Genomic DNA, 20,230 nt, shown 5'->3' with positions numbered 1-20,230 from the left:
CTCTCTCTCTCTCTCATCGAACACAAACGGTAAAAGCTTATTCCAAAAGAAGAAAGGTTTACAGCATTCGTAGCTTAAATAGGGCGGTGATTGACGAGGAATGAATGACAGAAATTGAAAGAAGTATAAAACGGAAGATAAATTCTAGTGACTGACCTAATGGATATTTTGGAAAGGAGAATCTTGCTACAATGAAATTCCACTTGTGTAGTAAATATGTTCTCTTTTTTGCCTTTTGTTCAGCTTGAGTTAGTTCCTTTCAAGACATTACTGAATCATCAGACTGTTTCTTTTCGATTTAGAGCTAGAAGCAAAAGAAGATATACTTTGAAGAAACGGTATTGTTAACAGATTCTAACCAAATTTTGTAAATGTATATAATATATGTATGTATATATACGGTATCTACACGTATATGTATATATATATATATATATATATATATATATATATATATATATATATATATATATATGTATATTTAATTATGTATATATAGATATTCATATATATACATATTTATATACATACACATGTGTGATATATATACATATATATATAATATATATATACACATACATACATATATGTATATAAGTCAAACGTGACCGCGATCGTAACTCTTTCCATCCTTTATGCGTATGTGTGTTACGCTGCCAGTCTGGTTCGACGTATTTCAACCAATATTTAGATAAACCTGTATTTTGCATCAACCCCGTATAATAAATGGTAGTACCACGCGCAAAAATGTATACAGTCACATAAAATATGTATACGTGAACAAACACCTGGGACCGCGCGCAAAAGAACAAATCCCAATGACATGTTGTCGGAGAATACAGTAGGAATTCTACCCCGATCATGTTACTGAGAGCGATTCGCGCGTTCTGTTTGAGAGCAGGAGAGGGGCGGGAAATGTTTGCTATGCCCGACTTATGAATAAAACCCAAAGTGAACGCGCCCTGATTCTTAAGCCTAGTGAGACGTCGGAGATTAATTCCTTGAAAGTTCTTGATTTGATTGTTACTGATATGTCTTTCCGAAACCTTTTGGTTTATTGTTTGCTTTTAGTTTTCTGTAAAAGAAAACTGTTGTGCCGGCTTTGTCTGTCCGTCCGCACTTTTCCTGTCCGCCCTCAGATCTTAAGAACTAGTGAGGCTAGAGGGCTGCAAATTGGTATGTTGATCATCCACCCTCCAGTCATCAAACATACCAAATTGCAGCCCTCCAACCTCAGTGGTTTTATTTTATTTAAGGTTAAAGTTAGCCATGATCGTATGTCTGGCAGTGATGTAAGATAGGCCATCACGGCCGGCTGAGTTTCATGGACCGCGGCTCATACAGCATTATACCGAGACCACCGAAAGATCTGTTTTCGGTAGCCTTGATTATACGCTGTAGTGACTGTACAGAAAACTTGATTGCGCCGAAGATACTTCGGCGCATTTTTTACTTATTGAAATATTGTATCTGCTAAACAATAGAAGTAATGAATCATTAATTAACCCGTGCCACAGAGCACCTGTATACGCATGGGACTTTTAGTCCCTACCTGAAATATTTGAGTGGTTTTCTTTCATCTGTTAGCAGTGGTAATATCGTAATCTCGAAATATCTTATCTGGGCACTTGTTATACTCCCAATATTCTTAGAAAAAGACTTCCATCATTATTCATATTGTTTGGGACTCCAGATGTCGTATATGAACTCTTTGTCTCGTGAAGCGTTAGTATCTCAAATTGTTATAAGTATCTTCCTTACAGTTTTAGTTTGTTTATTTATTTATTTATTTATTTATTTATTTTGAGCTTGTTGCTCTGAGAATAATAATAATAATAATAATTATTATTAATAATATTATTAATATTATTATTATTATTATTATTATTATTATTATTATTATTATTATTATTATTATTATTATTATTATTATTATTGCCACTGAAAGAGGAATGACAGTTGCGAGATTCGTGAGAAATGGTAATGGTAGGAGGTAAATGGGTTTGGGGATAAAAGAAAATGGTGGGGGAGGCTAGTCCTGTTACACATCAAGCAAAGCTTGAGCATTAGTTGAGTACGTACAAAATAGGACTGATAATAGTGTGGAATTTAAAAAAAAAATACGACATGGTAAAATAGGTTTGTATGAATGAAGAGGCAGATTAAAGTGTTTCAAGATGGTTTAGTCATGTTGAAAGAATGGAAGATGTTAGGCTGATCAACAGGGCATTTGATTAAGACTTTGGAATAGAGAAGGTAGAGGAAGACAGAGAAAGTACTGATTGGAATGACAGAGAATAGAGAATTCTGAAAAGTATCATACTAAGATATCGATGTGCGTGAGAGAGAGAGAGAGAGAGGGGGGGGGAGAGAATTTTCATGAAACTCAGTAACGAAATGACGCTTGAATTATAGCAGCATCAGCAACAAAGCCATGACTTTATTTGGTAGGCTATATGACGTTTCAAACGGCGTCGTTTTAGTGGTACTGTATTTTGTTGCCGTAAATTCAAATTCACGGTAACTGTCAATAGCCAGCGGGAGATACGTCCATCTCACTTTGTGCTCAAATCCCCGTCAACTGTGGCTGCATTTTCATGGAACTTTTTCGGTGAAAAGGGAAGGGATTTTGGCCCTTGTGGAGGCGTAGGGGTGGGGATGGACGGCATTGTGTTAGTTGAAGGTATTAGGTTAAAACTGGATAGGGAGGAATTGGCGATATTTAAAAGTTTGAAAAGTGCGCATGCGATTGTGTCATGGCGCAAACGCCACTTACCAAAATTTCCCCGTTTGCTCTTTATTAAAATTTAAGTTATTGAAGAACTTGAAAGCTTCTGTACCTTATTCGGATGTTAAGTAAAGGCTTTTCAGTTTTGAGACAACGTGCTTTGTCCAGTTAACGGCAAGACATACTGTAATAATATTTTAATAACCGTAAGGTCACGGGCAAATAGGCATCTGAGACTTGTATCGGAAGTGGTGTTTGGCGGCGTGTCGTGTTCCCCGAATCCCCTTACAGTTTCTTACTTTGCAATTTAAGTAATAAAGTTGTATGCAGCTGTCATTTTAACAAGACCATTGTTAGTTAACTATAGCTGGAAATAACAACAGACGGGACATTACCTCATTTCAAGGCTTGGTGCTCATAAATGGATTAATGGACTTCCGCAGTGTGTACATAAAGAAGATCTCTCTCTGGTGTTGCAGTAGCCCGTACCTTTTGATGGCTCAGCAACGAATCTTTCTTCGATAAAAGAGCTGTTTTCTAGCTATTAAATTAAAAGTAGCAACATTACGAAAAAACAGGCATAGATAATTTCTTAAGGAAACTTAATCATTCATTCAGTCAGAGCATTAGTATCGGTTGTCTGAAAATAGAAGTTACCCCTTGGTGAAATTTCACATGGCAATATATGTAGTATTAAAATAATACCTTTTTTGCCTAACTAAATAGTTAAAATGAGGCAGTTGTAAAACACAGGTATAGATAAATTTAAGAAAACTTACTGCTAAAATATGAAATTACTACATGAACCACATCTGGGTCAAAGTTCAAGAGATTGGCAGCCTCATTAGACGACAGTGGACGTATGCAGTGTGCACAGCTGAGTTGAGGACCGAGCGGATACCTGACTTGTAGAATTATGTAAGTCGATCCCTCATGCCACAGTTTAGAGCATGGTTTAGAGGGAGCCTGCCAGGACGGGTATATTTGATGATTGCTGTGGTGAAGTTTCCGTAATATCTGGTGCTGTTTCTGCCATTCATGTTGCCTTGATGAAATAGAAAATGGAAGGGATTATCCACGGTCTATAATTATAGTATCTGGACCGTGGGACTAACTTAGGGTAGGATCATGGTCCAGATAGACCGTGGGTAGGACCAAGGACCATTCGCCGGAACCCAAAGCCAAAGAGAAGGTACCTTTGTCGAACACATCCGACTCCTCCTTGTACAGATGGTAACGTAATCGCGGGGCCAGCGTTCGCTTTCCGTCAAGGGGCGGTTAGTGAGACTGTCTGCCGGATCATCCGGATGGTTACTGCCATGAGTGACGACATGGTGCCGATGGTGGGTGGTTGGGGTTACCGAGCTGACGTCCGCCCGAGAGGACTGAAACCACCAAACTTTAACTTTAACTGTAATGTTTTACCACAAAATGTACATAGAAATATAAGATAGACTGGATAGGTGTAAAGGCTTTGGCAGAAGAGAAGGTGCAACAGAAAGTTGGAGAGCAAATCAGGAAAGGGACTAGTTTCGTAGAGAAATGTTAGAATTTCACCCTTGCCGAAGATATGAGAGTCATTTATATTAGGTTGTATTAAAAGGAGGAAGGGAAAAGTGGGAACTATGTAAAAATGATTCATAACCCGAAATATTTTTTCTTGTTCAGTGACACAGGAGCCAGCTTGCATTTTTTTCTTCTATCCATAACAGATGTTAAAATTGTTGGCTAATATTTTCGAAGATAGAAAACATTTCTCTAATAAAAATGGTGGTCACATGTGTATGGAGAAACTACACATTGTGTACGTAAATGAAAGTCTGCATTTAAGTAACAAGCTGAAATTTGAGCATGTTGCGTGCGTAAAAACGATGCTACAAAACCAGCAGCTCTGTTTCTTTCCAAATCAGTTGCACAATCTTTGCAATTTCGTTTTTATCATAAACTTGCTGGAATCAAGAGTGCGACGTAACTATTAAGTGGTGTTCAGTCATGGTATATGATATCTTGAATTTACAAAGTCTGTGGTCACGAGATTATGAATGTCCAGCTCAGAGAAAAAAATTATTTTCTAATTAAAGGATTTTTTAAAAGAAAGGTAGAACCTAAATAAAACAGCTTATGCTCTCTTAAGGAATTTTATTTTGAATTCGAATCACAGAACTGACATTTAAGGAAGTTTGCATTCAAAGTTTGACTATTTTAAGAAATAATTTAATGGGGTTTTTTGGACGAAAATTTAATTCTGTAATGACCTCGAAAATGGGCCCTAAGATCATACTGAACGTCTCATCAGGTAAACTTGAAATATGGAGGTGGGGGAATGCAACTTCTTTCAGTTTTCTGCAGCATATTTATAGAAAATAAGTTAGTACCTATTGGCGTGCAAAGGTTTTGAATAATTTCTTGAAAACGAAACGAAAAGAAAGACAGAAAATAACAATGAATGATGGCTTTACAGAATACAATGTAATGTGTGTGCATCAGACCATCTCAGGTAGTCACTAAGCTATACAAGAGATCCTGAAGAAATTTTGTAGACGGAAGACATTCTAAGAAAAAGCAACTAGGTAATAAATACTGTTGAGGTGTTAGGGAAAAATGATTTTTGTAGTAATAATTTTATTCATGTATCACCTGAACTGCTGTGAAAGTAAACGTGTAATAATAATTTGTTTTATAAAGTGCATTGAGTCTTGAAATATTTTAACAAAAGCCATAATTGTTTTAGTTGTAGTTTTGGTGTCTACAATGTGCTTCAGCTACTTAATGAAGGTCCATGCAAATACAGGTAGGGTGATAGAATTAAAATCATTTAGCTTACTGGTCGCATTCATTCTTAAATTAGGCTTGTCTCTGAATGGAAAACTGATCCTCAACACATCAGTGATTTGCTCACTCCATGGTGATTTTTCCTGCTCAAAATTACCAACATTATATCATTGTTTTTCTTTAATAAAAAAAAAATTATTGGCTTTTATGTTATATAATTGAGATTTGCAGACTACGTCCCTATGTGGATTCGTTCCCTACTCTGTTGTAAGACTACCTTTCGAGATGAAGGTAATTCATAAAGTATTATGGTTACAAAACAGGTTTATGTCAAGTTTACTAATGAAAAAGAATTTTTTCAACTTTTAATAATGAAAAATTTATTTTATCAACCACAACGTACAGAAGATGGATTGATGTAAATAGTTTATAATACGTATATGAATCAATTTAAACCAAATGAACGCACCCGAGTAAATAGACCCTATACATGTAAACAAGCCGCTGTTCCGAACATCCCAGCAGCCTTCTCAAGAATACGAGTTTATCTTCACAGATACATTGTATTGTCAAGTGACAGGTATTAATTGTAAGCCAGTATACTCATTAGTTGTAAAAGTTTTGTTTTATCCGCAAATTATTGCAAAAGGAGCACAAAACTGCTGTAACTTTTCATATACCTGTAGCGTAGGTTACCCCCTCAAAGGCAATCTGAAATCTCTAAAACCAGGCAATTGCTCGAATGTAAAAGTCTATTTTCATGCCATTGTAATGTGTAAAGGTCGTAAGGAAACTGTTCGGGGTTATAGAACAAAGAAGTAAAGAGAATGACCTTTGTTGCCAAGTAGGTTACAGCCCAGTGCATAGCCTAGCCTAGGGTAGACAGTAAATACTCGTAATTATTAAGTTGGTAGATTGAGTTCGCCCCAAAGCTGTGGAAATGTACAGAAACTTAAACTTCCTAACCTAACCTAACTTAAGATGCTAGGTTCCACTTGACCCCTAGGCTGGTAATACCGAGACCCTCTTCCCCCTTTATCTAACCTGACACCAAAGATACCATTTTTCACTGGGATAATCATGGTTTTTATATGAAAATATTTATCAGACTCAGTAATTACTCCAAATGCTGTGCTTATCTAAGCTGTTGACAGCTTTCATATTTTTCCCAATTTGATTTGGGTTAAATTAAAGACTACCATCGCACCCTGGTTCCCGTCAATCAGAGACCATAATACTTATCGCCTTTTGCTCATGTGTTTGTTTATGTATGTGCCTTTTGTTTGTGATTATGATTTTTACAGTCTCTTATTCATGTTTTTGCATTCATCCCTGAAAGTTACCTGTGGTAGTAGTCTTCAGTTTTACCTTACTTTCTGGATGCGCAACATGTAATCTACATAGTGACATTTATGATTTTCTTTGTGTGAGCCTATACTTTATAGTAGATTTGGCATCATCGCTAGAAGAAAGCAGTTGTCTATGTAAAGTGAAAAAAGGATAATTTTTTTATCCCTAATATTAATTAACTGATAACATGGCTTTCCTTATCATGGTTTTGTAATAAGGTTATTGATGTACTCTATTGTTGGGATAACATAAAGAGTGGGATGGGGGCCATGGACCATACAAGACAGTTGGGACAGTGTGAAATGAATAAAGGTTACCATACAAGGCAGCATACAGAGGTCCGATATACACACGTTTTTAATTGCTGTATGCAAAATTTTCATGTACTGTATACATATAAATTAATCATGCAATCATTGGCAGTACACAAATATTGTTTAGGTTTAAGGCAAATGCTTCCTGGTAAGATATGCTTTGTTTACTTCACACCAACTAACATCTGTTCACTTCTGTTAACAGGAATTGAAACATCCTGGACGATTTTTTGTACTGTACAGAAAATTACTAATTATAAGGAAATGGATAGCAGTGAAACAAGAGAATGGTGTACAAAACCAGTGTATTATCATATTTATATCATCATTCTGTACATTATCACTAAAGCCATTATGTAATTACATTTATTATCATATAATTTCAGTTACTCACTCTTTTTTGTTATTCTTGCTTTAGCCAGTAACATTTCACACCATGAGGAAGGGAAATTAGTTAGCAATTTGTTTGGCAAAGAGTGGAAGGGAAATGGGTGATAGATTCCTGCATTAACCTTAGAGTTTTTGGAATTTGTCATTCAGCTTTCTCCCTATTATATGTTAGACATGATTAAATAACTGTATTTTAGTAAGGTGAACACTTTTTTCAATTTTTTTTATTTTCTTTCTCTTCTTGATGATGATATCCAGCCATGAGTGCAATGCAGAGGAGTCTTCTTAATATTATCCATCGAAAGACCAGTTGTTATCAAACATTTCTGAAGGCAAGACATTTATGCACAAGTCAGATGAAACTCAGCATAGAAGCAGAGGTATGTACAGCGTACTGATATTTCGTAAACAAAATTTTTATATAACTGTGTATGATATATTTTTATATCAAAGTAATTTATACACTTCATGATGAACTAGATATTTCAAGAGAAAGAATAAGTAAAAGAGTTCTTGATATATGAAATGTTATATGTACAGAAATAATGCACAGTACGTACTTGTATGATAAGTTACTTTTTATTTAACAATGTTTTTACTTTAGGTATCTTAAAATAGCTGTTTCAGTTGTTGATGGATTATGCAGATTTTAGATAAAGCTAATTGGGCAATAAATAATACCTTGAATTGGTCAAAGTTTCCCCATGGAAGGGAAATCTTATGCTTACCTGCCTTAATTGTCTATCACATTGTCATAACCTTTTACTTACGGATGTTACAGTCTTTTTAGTTTATTTAGCTTTTACTCCACATATTCCTTTGCAAATACAAACCGTTATGATGTGCATTTGCTTTCAGCTTCCAGGGGGATTGAAAGTAAACCGTCCAGACTGGAAATCGTCTTTTATGGAGTATCAGCATTTACAATTGACTGTAAATTTACTTGGATTTTCATTTGTTTCCAAAAAACAAATTTTAAATTAGAGATACAAACTGTTGTCTTAAATAAGCCAATTACTGTAAATGAGTACGACACTAGTAACCCTTGCATTTAGTAGGCCACTTTCATCTACAAGTGGTGGGCATAGAGGTGTCTTTGAAATTTCCGTTGTCTCACTTACCTTGCATATTCATTCTGTCTCTGTCTCAAATACATCTTTTGCAACATTCATATATTTTCTAAAACATTTAAATCCAGGTACTTAGGCTTCAGTGAATTTTGTAACCTTTCTTGGTTGATGATAATAGATATGGTTTTTGGACTTCTTTATCTGGCTATCTTCATTCTCATAATCATGTACCTCATCATCTTTACCCTGTACTATATCTTCATCCTTGTAATTATGTAACTGAAAACAATTATAACATTGTGCCTTGAAGGTTTGGGTGGATAAAAAAAATCTTGATGTTGATGGCTGAGGTAAGTTAAGGTAGAAGGGCAGGAAGATATGGATCAATGTTGACAGTGAATCATGGCATCTTGTGTACCTGTTTTTTAGTATTTTTCCTTATGTACAATGTATGCTCTGTTAATATCAGGAAAAGACCTAGTACTGAAATGCTGAACTGGAGCCATTAAAATAAAATATAAAATTACAAGGTTTTGTGAGATATTTATCACTGCTAATGAAGCAGTGATGTTTCATAGTTTGGAAAGGCAGATTTGCCAATAGTTATAATTTTGAAGAGACAGTTTCAATAGGATTTATCATTTACTATAACAAACAATACATCACACTTAATTCATATACATCACAGGGTCACAGTTTGGGATTGGAATCAGAAAATCCTCCTTAATAGCAAAACAAAACAAAAAATGTTAATGAAATACGTAGGTATATTCATGAATTTTTTCAGTTTCTGGGATTTAATCTCCAGAATTCCTTAAGACAATACAATCAGCAAAATGAAGACAAGATAAAGGTATGCTTGATTAGTGGAAAGAGCAAAATCGTTTAAGGAAAAGTGTGAACTGGTCAAGTTCTGTGTAGCAAAGTCAACGGATCTGTGTAGACTGGCAGACACGCTTGGAATGACAGTTTTTTTCAGGAAGAGGGACTTTGGAGCGTCGATGGGCAGACAACCAAGCTGAATTCTTCTTCTTTAGAGTGTGTCTGGAAATGGGATCTGACACACTCAAAGACATTCATAAAGTGATAGATTTTTAGTACCAAAACAAATATGCCTTTTCAAACAAAACTATTAAATCTATAGTAAGTACCCTCCATTGTTTCTCACCTTGTCACTATTTATCCATTTATTTTCCACACATAAAGGAAGAATAAAATGTACACAGGACAGAGCATGCACAGTAGAACAAAGATGAGAGTGACATGTCTAGGATTTCCATGTCAAATAAGGCAATACAGTATATGATTAATGGGTTTGTATGAAAAACTTTTGCCTAGTTAAAAATCATTGTACAGTACGTATATTACTTTGTGATGATATGTCATTATGGAATTGAACCTATCATATAGATGGGTTCTGTGGCAAGTTCCCTTGATTACCATTGTTAGAATTACCTCATATCTAAATGTAGCTCTTTCATTCTCTTCTTTCCAAGCCCTCTGAAAAAGCTGGATCATTTCGCATGAGGAGATGGCAGTTTGATGGTTACAGTGGACTGGATGGCGTTGTCTTGGCAAATGTACGTGTACCACCCATACTGAAGCCTGGAGATGTTTTGGTTAAAGTTTCAGCGGCATCTGTCAATCCCCTTGATACAGCTATGTTAGGTAAGTATAGGTAGAACCACAACTTACCAGACTCTTTGGGGTTTGTCCTTTCTGATAAGTAACAAAGACCCTAAATTATAGTCTGCAATTGAATATTTTCTAGGTATCTTATAGCTAACAGTAATTCCACATAGTTCCTAACCTAAACTAACCTGTACCTCTGTACTTTATGCTTACATTCAATAAAAGAGATATCTAAAAAAGTTTCACATCTAAAATACTAGCATAGGGAAAAATAATCGTAACAGGATAGCAGGTAAGTACAGTCATTTATGAACCTTTAGTTAGAAGAAATAACCTTGTTAGTTACATATTGCATAATACGTTATTATTTACTGTAATTCATATAATAGGGTATTCACCGTGAGTAGTATAACCAAACCGTATGGTCAAAACCTCAGCCTAATTTTGTGGCAACTGTCAGCACACTTGTTTAGAACATGATAATCAAAATATTTTTGCTGGTCTTTTTACTGGTTTCTGAGGTAATTTCCCCAACCCTAGCAAGTAATTCATTATTATAAAGGAAATTAGTAAGAAACATATTGTGAAATACACCTTATAAGAGGTAAAATATTGATAATAGCAATAAAAGTGTTGAATTGTGAGTCGGACCCAAGTAAGTGCCATCATTAAGAATCAGTGAATTTGTTGACAAATTAAAATGACAGAACCAGCAACAGAAACAAAGATATTACATTAGCATCAGATTGATGATGTAACTTAACCAGATCCAAAGTGATCAATGTATGGAACTGAGTGGATTTGGGGCAGGATAGATTACTGTACCTAAATTCCCAGTCACTGAATACTATCGTAAAACCCTCTGAATGCCTCATCACACCTGAACCCTCACCATGACTCTTGTGACTGTCAGACTGTGTAGCTTTTTATGATGATTAGAAATATAACAACAAAAGTAGAGAAAATAACAAACAGACAATCATAACATGGAGAATTATGAATATTGTTTAATGGAATGTTTTTATCTTTGATGTATAAATTTTTAGTGTTCTGTTTTATATGATAGTGTCAGAATATTAACTTGCTTAGTTTTAGTTCCATTTGTGACAAGCCTGTGTATGTCCCAATTTTCCCCTCCTTTAAAATCTGGTGCTTAGCTGACCATTACCCATACTGACAATTGTACGTTAGAATATTGCTTCTTATTTAATTCATATAGATTGCGACATAGTCATACCCCTCCACATGACTTAGCTTACTTGATATACAGGAAATATTTTCAACTCGAGGATTATTAGTTAGACAAGTTAATAAATGAGGAGCTTTGCACAGTTTCTTCCCTCACAATTATCAGTTCAACACATAAGCAATTATTGGTGGTTCAACACATAAGCAGTTTTTGGTGTATTGATGGTTGCAAAATCTGAAATAACTTTGTTGCTTCAGATATTCAAACCTCTTAGTGTATGTACAGTACATGTACATTCCCTTCAGCTTCTACACTTGGCATATGTGTCTACTGTGCACAGTAGTGTAGACTGTGAAGTGACTCATTGCTGCTGGTATGATAAGGGATGCTCAAAAAGGGGTATTTTCAGCATAGTGGTGATCACTACTTCTCGTGTTAATCAGTGACAATCAGGACTTAATTAACTGCAGTTTAGAGACCAAGACATAAACAAAATAAGAGATTAGTATATGTAGAACATGAAATGTATTCAAACTACTGTATTTGTATATTTTTGGAGAAAGCAGTAACAAAGATTTGATGACATTTTCAGGTGGATATGGCAGTGGCATGCTGAATATAATGCGAATGATGAGTCAGCTTGAGCAAGGCATAGCTGATATGAATCACATTGAATTTCCTTTAACAGGTATATAATTCTTTAGACTAATGCTATGAAATTTAATTGAAATGTGGAAAAGTTGGTCAGGAAATGCCATATGATAACAAATTTTGATGTTCTGTACTTGCAGTAAAATATCTTTTATGTGGCATATTGTATTTTTTATTGCTACATTGTTTGTACTTCTTTTGATTCTTTTGAATTATGATGTTCAGTTCCTTTGATTTTTTCCAGTGGGTCGGGATTTTGCTGGTGAAGTTGTAGCAATAGGACATGGCGTTACAGATATGTCGATTGGAGATAAAGTTTTTGGTGTTGTTAGCCCACATTGTCAGGGGTCTCATGCTGAGTATGTTGTCACATCATCATCAAACGTAAGTTTTTTTATATGTACTGTATATGATATAGTGAATATACTGATACTTTATTAACCATAATGAAACTTTCTAATAATAAAATTATCTATCTTAGGTGACAAGCATACCAGAAGGAATCAGTCCAGAAGATGCTGCAAGTTTGCCATATGTAGGATTAACTGCCTATAGCGCAACTGTTATCAGTGGATTGCTTACCCCTGGTAGAGCTCTTGGAAAACGAGTTTTGGTCCTTGGGGCATCTGGAGGTGTTGGAACATTTTTATGCCAGATGCTGTCTGGATGGGGTGCTGAGGTAGGTAACTAAATCTCTTTTTATTATTAAATTGCCACTACACTGAGTATTTGTTGTTATTTCTGTCAAACAGGACCAACTCAGGAAACAGCTGATGGTTGGTATAAATGATTTACCAGTTTGTAAAATGTATCTTCTGCACATTTAAGTCAAATTTATGGTAAAAAATGCCATGACATTGTTAGTTTAGATTTGAAACACTCTCCAGAGGTCTAGTTGACTAGCCTTTGTTTGGATGTCTGTTATGTCATTGCCATTGGTGCTTATTGAGACCAAAAGTAATGAATATATGAATTAATATGCTGCTTTACTGTTTACCATAATGCAAAACTTACAGCTCTCACATTTTTTCAACTGTGAAATTAAAGGTGGTTTTTGTAGATTTAACAAAAGGAAGAACTCTTCAGACATGTCATTGTTTCCTGTGTATGTTAATGCAGACACATTCTTTTTAAATTTCTTCCAAAAAAAGTATTGTGTAACTTCTTTATTGATACTGTATATAGATTAGCTGTTAGTAAAGACAAGTTAGAAGTGGTCTTGGTTTTTTACATGGGAATATCTGTCATGGTGATTTCTTAAAAAAAAAGGTAGGTATATTCATTTCTTTCGGATAGAAAAAACACTAAACGTCAATAAAATTAGAAGTTGCCTACAAGTTCAAGACCTATATTGCGTTTCCCTTTCATTTCAATAACACTGTTAGAAATAACTTGTGTGGAAATGAAGTACTAAAAATTATCCTGGTGTATGTTAAGTAGAAGTTTACCAATGAATTATTCATTAAGTTAGGCTTAGTCTGCAATGGACATGTCACCAGAAAATATGATTGATATGGGTTTCTGATGGATGCCAAGCAAGGGAGACTTCCTGAAATAGCTGCCTCACCTCGCCAAGCCCGGAGAAACCAATGCTCATACTAAAGGTAGTCCTTCAATGAGTAGCTTTTTAATTATTCCAGTGCATCTCTAACACTAGACTGGTCTTTTTGTTCTGCATATTTATTTTGTAATGTGGTTGTAATTCATACCTTCGTACTGTTATTATTATTATTATTATTTTAAAGTACAGTAGTTTGATCAGGCCTTAAGCCATTTCTAGACTCTACAGCTTGCCTGGAGGATTTGTTTTTGGACGAAAGCTGAAATTTGAGCAAGGTAAAATGAAAGAAGTTGGAGAACTAGGTGGTGAGAGACCAAAGGAAATAAATGACAGATGAATGGCAGAAAGCACTGAAGCTGGAGGGTTCTACAGAGATCTTCTCATACTCCTACCATGTACCATGCAGTCACACTATATAAGTAACCCATTACTGTACATGGATTCATAGCAAAGCAGAAGTGATTGAAAAAGTGGAAATTCTGTTCTGAGTGTTGTTCTTTGTCCCATCTTTTAAAATACAGATGTGAGTTTGTAGAGTCCCATTGGGTTGGAAGTATTTAAGTTATCATGTGAAGTTCCTGGTACTTCATCTTTCTCTTCTTTTCCTTGTGGTCAGAATTCTGTCCATGTAGGCTAGCCAAGGTATCTCACTTGTTAAGGACAAGAAAGAAGAGCTATGTAAAGCCATTGGACTTTAATTCCTCTTTGTCCTAAATGGATAGATACGTGTCACTGTTTAGAGTCATGATCAGGAAAGGTTAATGTTGCTTAATATACCAGAAGTTCATTTTACATGGAGGCTCTATTTAAGTCACCACACTTTAGACTTAACTGGAAACAAAAAAATTACTTGCAATTCATAATTTTAGGGAACTGCCCAGCATGATAGCTGATGCTAGTTCTTTTGACATACCTTTTTTATATCAGTTCTAGATGGTCCACTGTCTAATGTAATGATAAATTAAACAGTCATTTTTGTGTGACAGAATGAGTATAAACTGTTTAAATATTTTTTCTCATTCTAGGTGGTAGGTGTTTGCAGTGCTGATGCAATGGAACTTGTTCTGAGTTTAGGAGCTACTCATACATTGGATTACAGAGACCCAGCAACTAAAGAAATATTGTTAGGAGATGCTGGGTAAGGGTTTAAAGCTACTAAAAACAGCTGTGAAATTATAGCTGAGGCGTATTTTGCAGTAAGGGTAAAACATTACAGAAAACTGATGGTTAATACCATATGCCATATATAAACTTAGCTTATACTGTACTTGCATCCATTTTGAGATGTGACCAGTCGATCAAAACAGAGCTTGGATTTATGTAAGGGAATGGCTTTATGTTTTCATCTCCCTGAGACATGAGACACTTCTCACACACTGTACAGTATGCTGAATTGACTGGCAAAATTACGCTTATACATACTGAATTGTAGAGGTCAATAAAACCATCTTTGTATTTTTCAGCTGTCAAGCAGTGTATTAATTATGAAATCTCATAGAGATCAGTAATCATAATTTTTATAAGGCTTATTGCAAATACAGTAAGGGGGTAGTTTGTGTAATGATTTATAAATACCCATTAATCAAGAGGACCCTCTTTGATAAGCTCTCTTTTAGTTACATTGTATTGATTTCTTTTTGATTGAAGATATGATTAAAACTCAGATGACACTCTGCAAAATTTGTACTTTATTGTTAATTTTGGTAACCAAAGAATTTCCAAAAATTATTAATTACTGTTTTACTTTTTCCCTTTTGTTGCTGTTCTAATACAGGTATTTTTCCTCAGATTTGATTTGGTAATTGACGCTGCTGGTACTGATGACATTGATTATGTGAAATCTTTAAGACCTTGGGTGGGAGCCTCTTATGTTACGCTGTCTCCTCCCTTTCTGCATAATGCAGATAACTTGGGCATTGCTGGAGGAGTTGTAAAGGTTAGTAAAGCCTTCTGTGTTCATTTAGTTGTAGATGAAATGTAGAATCACTTACACATTTTCTAAATACACTTCTGCTGGCAATAACTATTTGCATCATATAAATATTTTTTAACTCATGGTATTCCATTCACAGGCTAATAAAATAAAGGTCCACCATGATTCCAAAGAATAGTATGCTTAGTTATTGCTGCTGCTTTTTTTTTTTTTGAAGTTCACATTTTTGCTTTACATTGACTTTTTTCATTTTTTCACTATACCTTCTCAACTCCTTGTCTGCCCCCTCAAATTGGGACCACCTTGACGTGGTGAGGGGGCTCTCAACCTAGGGATCTATTTTCCTAAGTTTGATCCCAAGTGTCCACATATATATAAATACGCTTTAGGAATAATTTCGTGGATTTTCCACTTTTTCAAAATTACCAAAATTAATAAATAGGAAAACATATCATGGTATGGAGTGAAGTTGAATCTGAAGCTAAATAGTGGGAACTGTGGTAGAACCATCATCATCTACCTGATAATGTTCGGACCTGGTTTTCAGGCGGAACTATTCTGTGGAGCTGGACCACAGATTCCAGGGGCCTGGTTCTAGAATAGGACTCTCAGCTTTCTGTCCGGTTAGCCCATATTGTGATTAGGATGGGGATGACTGTATTATTACAATACACTCAATCCTAGCAAGCGGTTTTGCTTACACTTGGGCCATACTAATCATGATGTGCCATCCCCCTTTTGGGGTAGGGTAGGGACGCGGACATTTGGGAGTCAGTTCCCACTTGTGCCATTAGTGGAACATCCAACTTCATAAAAAGCCAATGATATCTTTTCAAGATTTATTATTTTTTTTTTTTATATATATCTTTTATGCAAAGTAGTCTTGAGGATATTAGTACCCCTGGACCCCATGATGGTAAAATTCTGGCACATTCGATGACTAATGGAACGTCACTCCCGAATCTCCTTAACATAGATAGAAATGCTACAACGGAACATCCTGTTCGAAGTATAATATCAATTCCTAAAGACTCGAAGAGTCTAGAAAGTCAAAAAGAAACAATAACAAATTGGTAAACTCCAGTATTGTAACACTGGAACCATACATAAAGGACAATAACTCTAAAATAGAAACAAGTAATCCCCCTAAAACCCCATCAACACAAGACAGCTCATCACCGATGAATGTGAAAAAATTAAAAAAATAACCATCGACTAAATCCAACACTAGTTCATTTTGAACATATTTTTGGACCAGACAATTGGTCCAGATTTTTAATATTAAAAGCAGAAAAACAGATCTCACCAGCCATTTTAGAGAACAAATTATTAAATATACACCCCATACAAGACATGGAATGTAGACATATCAAAAACAATGAATGGCTAATACAAACAACAACCAAAGCCCAATCAACAACCTTTCTACAAATAACCAACATAAATGAAATAAAAGTAACAGTAACCAGCCATGAAACACTTAATTATACACAAGGCACAGTAATGCTCCCAGACAATGATGAAAAAGAGCTACCATCAAAACAAATCTTAATTGATTCCCTTAAACTAAGATACAATAACATACATGACTTGGAATTATATGCTGTCCCAAGTAGAAGGGATGCAAATAAACATATTAAAATAGTCAAAATAAAATTTACATACCGGAACTACCACGAAAAATAAAAATTCTGGGACTGAATAGAGAGGTTCGCCCCTTTGTCCCTAAACCTATCCAATGCTCTAACTGTCAAAAAATATGGCCATTCAACCAAGAGATGTAGAAATAACGCTATATGCGCTGTATGTTCTGAAACCACACAACAAATTGGAAAACAAAAACCTTCAAATGTGTAAATTGCAAATTAAATCATCATGCTAAATCTAAAGACTGTATATTTCATCAATATTATACAGAATTACAAATGTTAATGGACAGAACTGGTATGCCCGTTAACAAAGCCAAACTCGAACTGAAGGTGAGAGGAATCAATGACCCAGCAAACTCCATTCATATTCAAATATTGTAACAACTCATAATAAACATAAAGAATCTCAACACAGAATAGATGTGACACACCTCTCCCCTCCTCTACTATTCATAAAAGCCCAAGAGTACAGTTGCAACAGGCCTCCCAGTAACAAGCGAAGTTAATCGTTCAGAAACGAATTCCAATGATATGGAAAAATCAACAGATCTGGAAACTCATAATGCATTAACATCATCCACAGAAAACTTAATTGACAAAAATAACCATAATAAAAAAAGGAAAGTAATTGACAGAACTCCCCCCTAAGGGAAAAAAACCTAACATTCCATTCACAGATCGATCTAGCAAAATCCCAGTCTCACCCATTAATCAGAAACAGATTACATTAACTGCATCACAAGTGGAAATCCATAGTGTTCCACAATCCAAGACAAATATAAATAACGATTGCCCAAATATGGATAAATCAACTAACTCTTCTGCACTCTCATCACCGAAATCAATGCAGAAACTTTCAATTAAACATCCCACTGAAGAACCAAAAACCCATAAAATTAATCAAATTACAACCACATCAAATCAACCTCAACAAGACCAAAGAATAGTAATAATAATAAACCTAAAAATTCAAATCAAAATTTTGTACCAGCACATCGGAGATCCAGTATGCCTATACCAGAAATTCCTAACAAAAATATTACAACATCCAGTAATGGGATCATAGATGGGACCCAGAGATTAGAACCATTCCTTCAACACTCGGAACATGATTTATCTTGCGGATGTCAAGAGTGTTTCATCATTACGTACAATCGTTTACCTAACAAAAATGAAAATATAACCTGAAATTTCATAAATAACTTTACTAGGTTCGAAAATGCCCTTTAACATTCCATCAAGATGGCGAACTATGCTCAGAATCCTTAAAACTAAAGAAAAACATGATCAAAACTCAAATAGATTTCTTAATAAGGAAATATGAAGAAGAACCGATCAATGCATCAAATATTCAGCAATCAAACCTAGCTGCAAAGAAACCACAAAGCAACACAAACTCCCTTAAAATGTTATGGGATGTAGCTAAATCATCAATTAACTTACAAAATCTAACGTCAATCCCCCCAAACAATGACCAATAAAATAATTCAGTGGAACATGAATGGATTTTCTACTCAGCTTCGGCTAGGTGAAATCCAGAGAATACTAAAGGAACATAAACCTGTTTGCATATGTCTACAGCATATTGGTACAACTCCTAAGGACTTTAGAAACTATAAATTAGCCTGCCACTCACCAATAGTGGATGGCAAGCTAGGAACAGCTATATATGTTCATAACGATTCAACTTATGAACCCCTAAATATTACATCACTGTCATATCAAATAACTGCAATCAAATTGCATATGCCAGACAATCAAATCATCTCTATAATAAATCTATATAATCAGCCAAATTTTAACTCAAACTTTAGTGATTTACCACAAATAGTAAATAATGTAAATGGCCCCCTACTAATAGTAGGCGACTTTAATGCCCATAATCCATTGTGGGACAGCGCACATGCTAGTAACTTGGCCGGCTCAAACATTGAGAATTGCATAAATGTTCAGAATTTACATTGCCTGAATGAAAGTGATTCACCAACGTACTTCTCAAAAACTCATTTAACCTTCTCCTCAATAGATATTTCATTATGCTCGCTGGAATTAATTGAAAGACTGGAATGGAATGTCCTAGACGACTCATATACTAGTGATCACTTTCCAATTGTTTTGAATTATTTGAACAACCAAAAACAATCATTTCCCATAAAATATAACTTACTGAAAGCTGACTGGGATAAATACAATTTACAAACTAGAAATATCCCTCCTTCCCATTAAATCAAAACAATAATGTCACAAATGATTTCTTTTTCCAGTTTTGTAATCAGTGCATGAGATAAATGCATCCCCAAAACTTCTTCAACCCCTAATATATCCCCCGTTCCATGGTGGTCTAATAATTTATCTCTCTTAAATCGAACCAAACACACACTGGCACGTAATTTGAGTAGACTAAAGTCCAGATTAAACACCCTTAATAAAGGTCCTTGTAATATAAACAAACTAAACAAGATAATAGTTATAAGTATAACTATTGATCACATTAAACCACTTTACAATAAATATAATGCAAAATTTCGAAAAACAATAATATTCGAAAAAGCTCAGTCATGGAAAAATTATATATCGGAATTGTCACCAAATACTTCAATTAAGGAAATATGGCACAAAATCCGTCAAATCAATGGTAAACATGTAAGACCACCTAGAAGCCCAATACTATATAATGGCAAACTAAATCATAACCTACAAGATATTTCAAATATATTAGCCAAACATATAGAAGATATTAGTGCTTATTCTAATTTAGATGAACACTTCAAAAGAATTAGAACAAAAAATAAATCATACACTTAATTTTGAAACTGGTGAGGACCTTGATTATAACCAAGAATTCAATATGAATGAACTTACTTTTGCCCTAAAATCATGCTGATCATCAGCTACGGGTCATGATATGATTTCTTTTGAAATGATCCAGAATTTAGCTCACTAGCTAAAGAATTCTTATTAAAATTATATAATAATATGGCTAATGCATGT

At 34.9% G+C, this 20,230-nt stretch overlaps 2 protein-coding genes across 4 annotated transcripts in view; both read left to right on the top strand.

Moving 5' to 3' along the window:
* COX6B (Cytochrome c oxidase subunit 6B) overlaps positions 1 to 20,230 on the top strand; it is a 526,203-nt gene that overhangs the window by 484,820 nt on the left and 21,153 nt on the right. The gene's annotated exons all lie outside the window — the stretch shown is intronic.
* The window catches only part of LOC136849311 (reticulon-4-interacting protein 1 homolog, mitochondrial-like), a 96,510-nt gene that overhangs the window by 64,867 nt on the left and 11,413 nt on the right, over positions 1 to 20,230 (top strand). For 2 of the 3 annotated variants that reach the window (XM_067122656.1, XM_067122655.1), the window contains exons 4-10: positions 7,813 to 7,934; positions 10,121 to 10,292; positions 12,038 to 12,133; positions 12,341 to 12,480; positions 12,578 to 12,775; positions 14,683 to 14,795; positions 15,446 to 15,593. In XM_067122656.1, coding sequence (XP_066978757.1) covers positions 7,813 to 7,934; positions 10,121 to 10,292; positions 12,038 to 12,133; positions 12,341 to 12,480; positions 12,578 to 12,775; positions 14,683 to 14,795; positions 15,446 to 15,593 — 989 coding nt within the window. Of the gene's footprint in view, positions 1 to 5,979; positions 6,386 to 7,812; positions 7,935 to 10,120; positions 10,293 to 12,037; positions 12,134 to 12,340; positions 12,481 to 12,577; positions 12,776 to 14,682; positions 14,796 to 15,445; positions 15,594 to 20,230 lie in introns of those variants that run through there. The other variant, XM_067122657.1, reaches the window with a different exon arrangement.

The sequence above is a fragment of the Macrobrachium rosenbergii genome, chromosome 20, assembly GCF_040412425.1.
Source record: "Macrobrachium rosenbergii isolate ZJJX-2024 chromosome 20, ASM4041242v1, whole genome shotgun sequence".
NCBI classification, from domain to species: domain Eukaryota; kingdom Metazoa; phylum Arthropoda; class Malacostraca; order Decapoda; family Palaemonidae; genus Macrobrachium; species Macrobrachium rosenbergii.
Note: the sequence above shows the minus strand (reverse complement) of the source record. Positions and strands in the feature narration are given on the sequence as shown.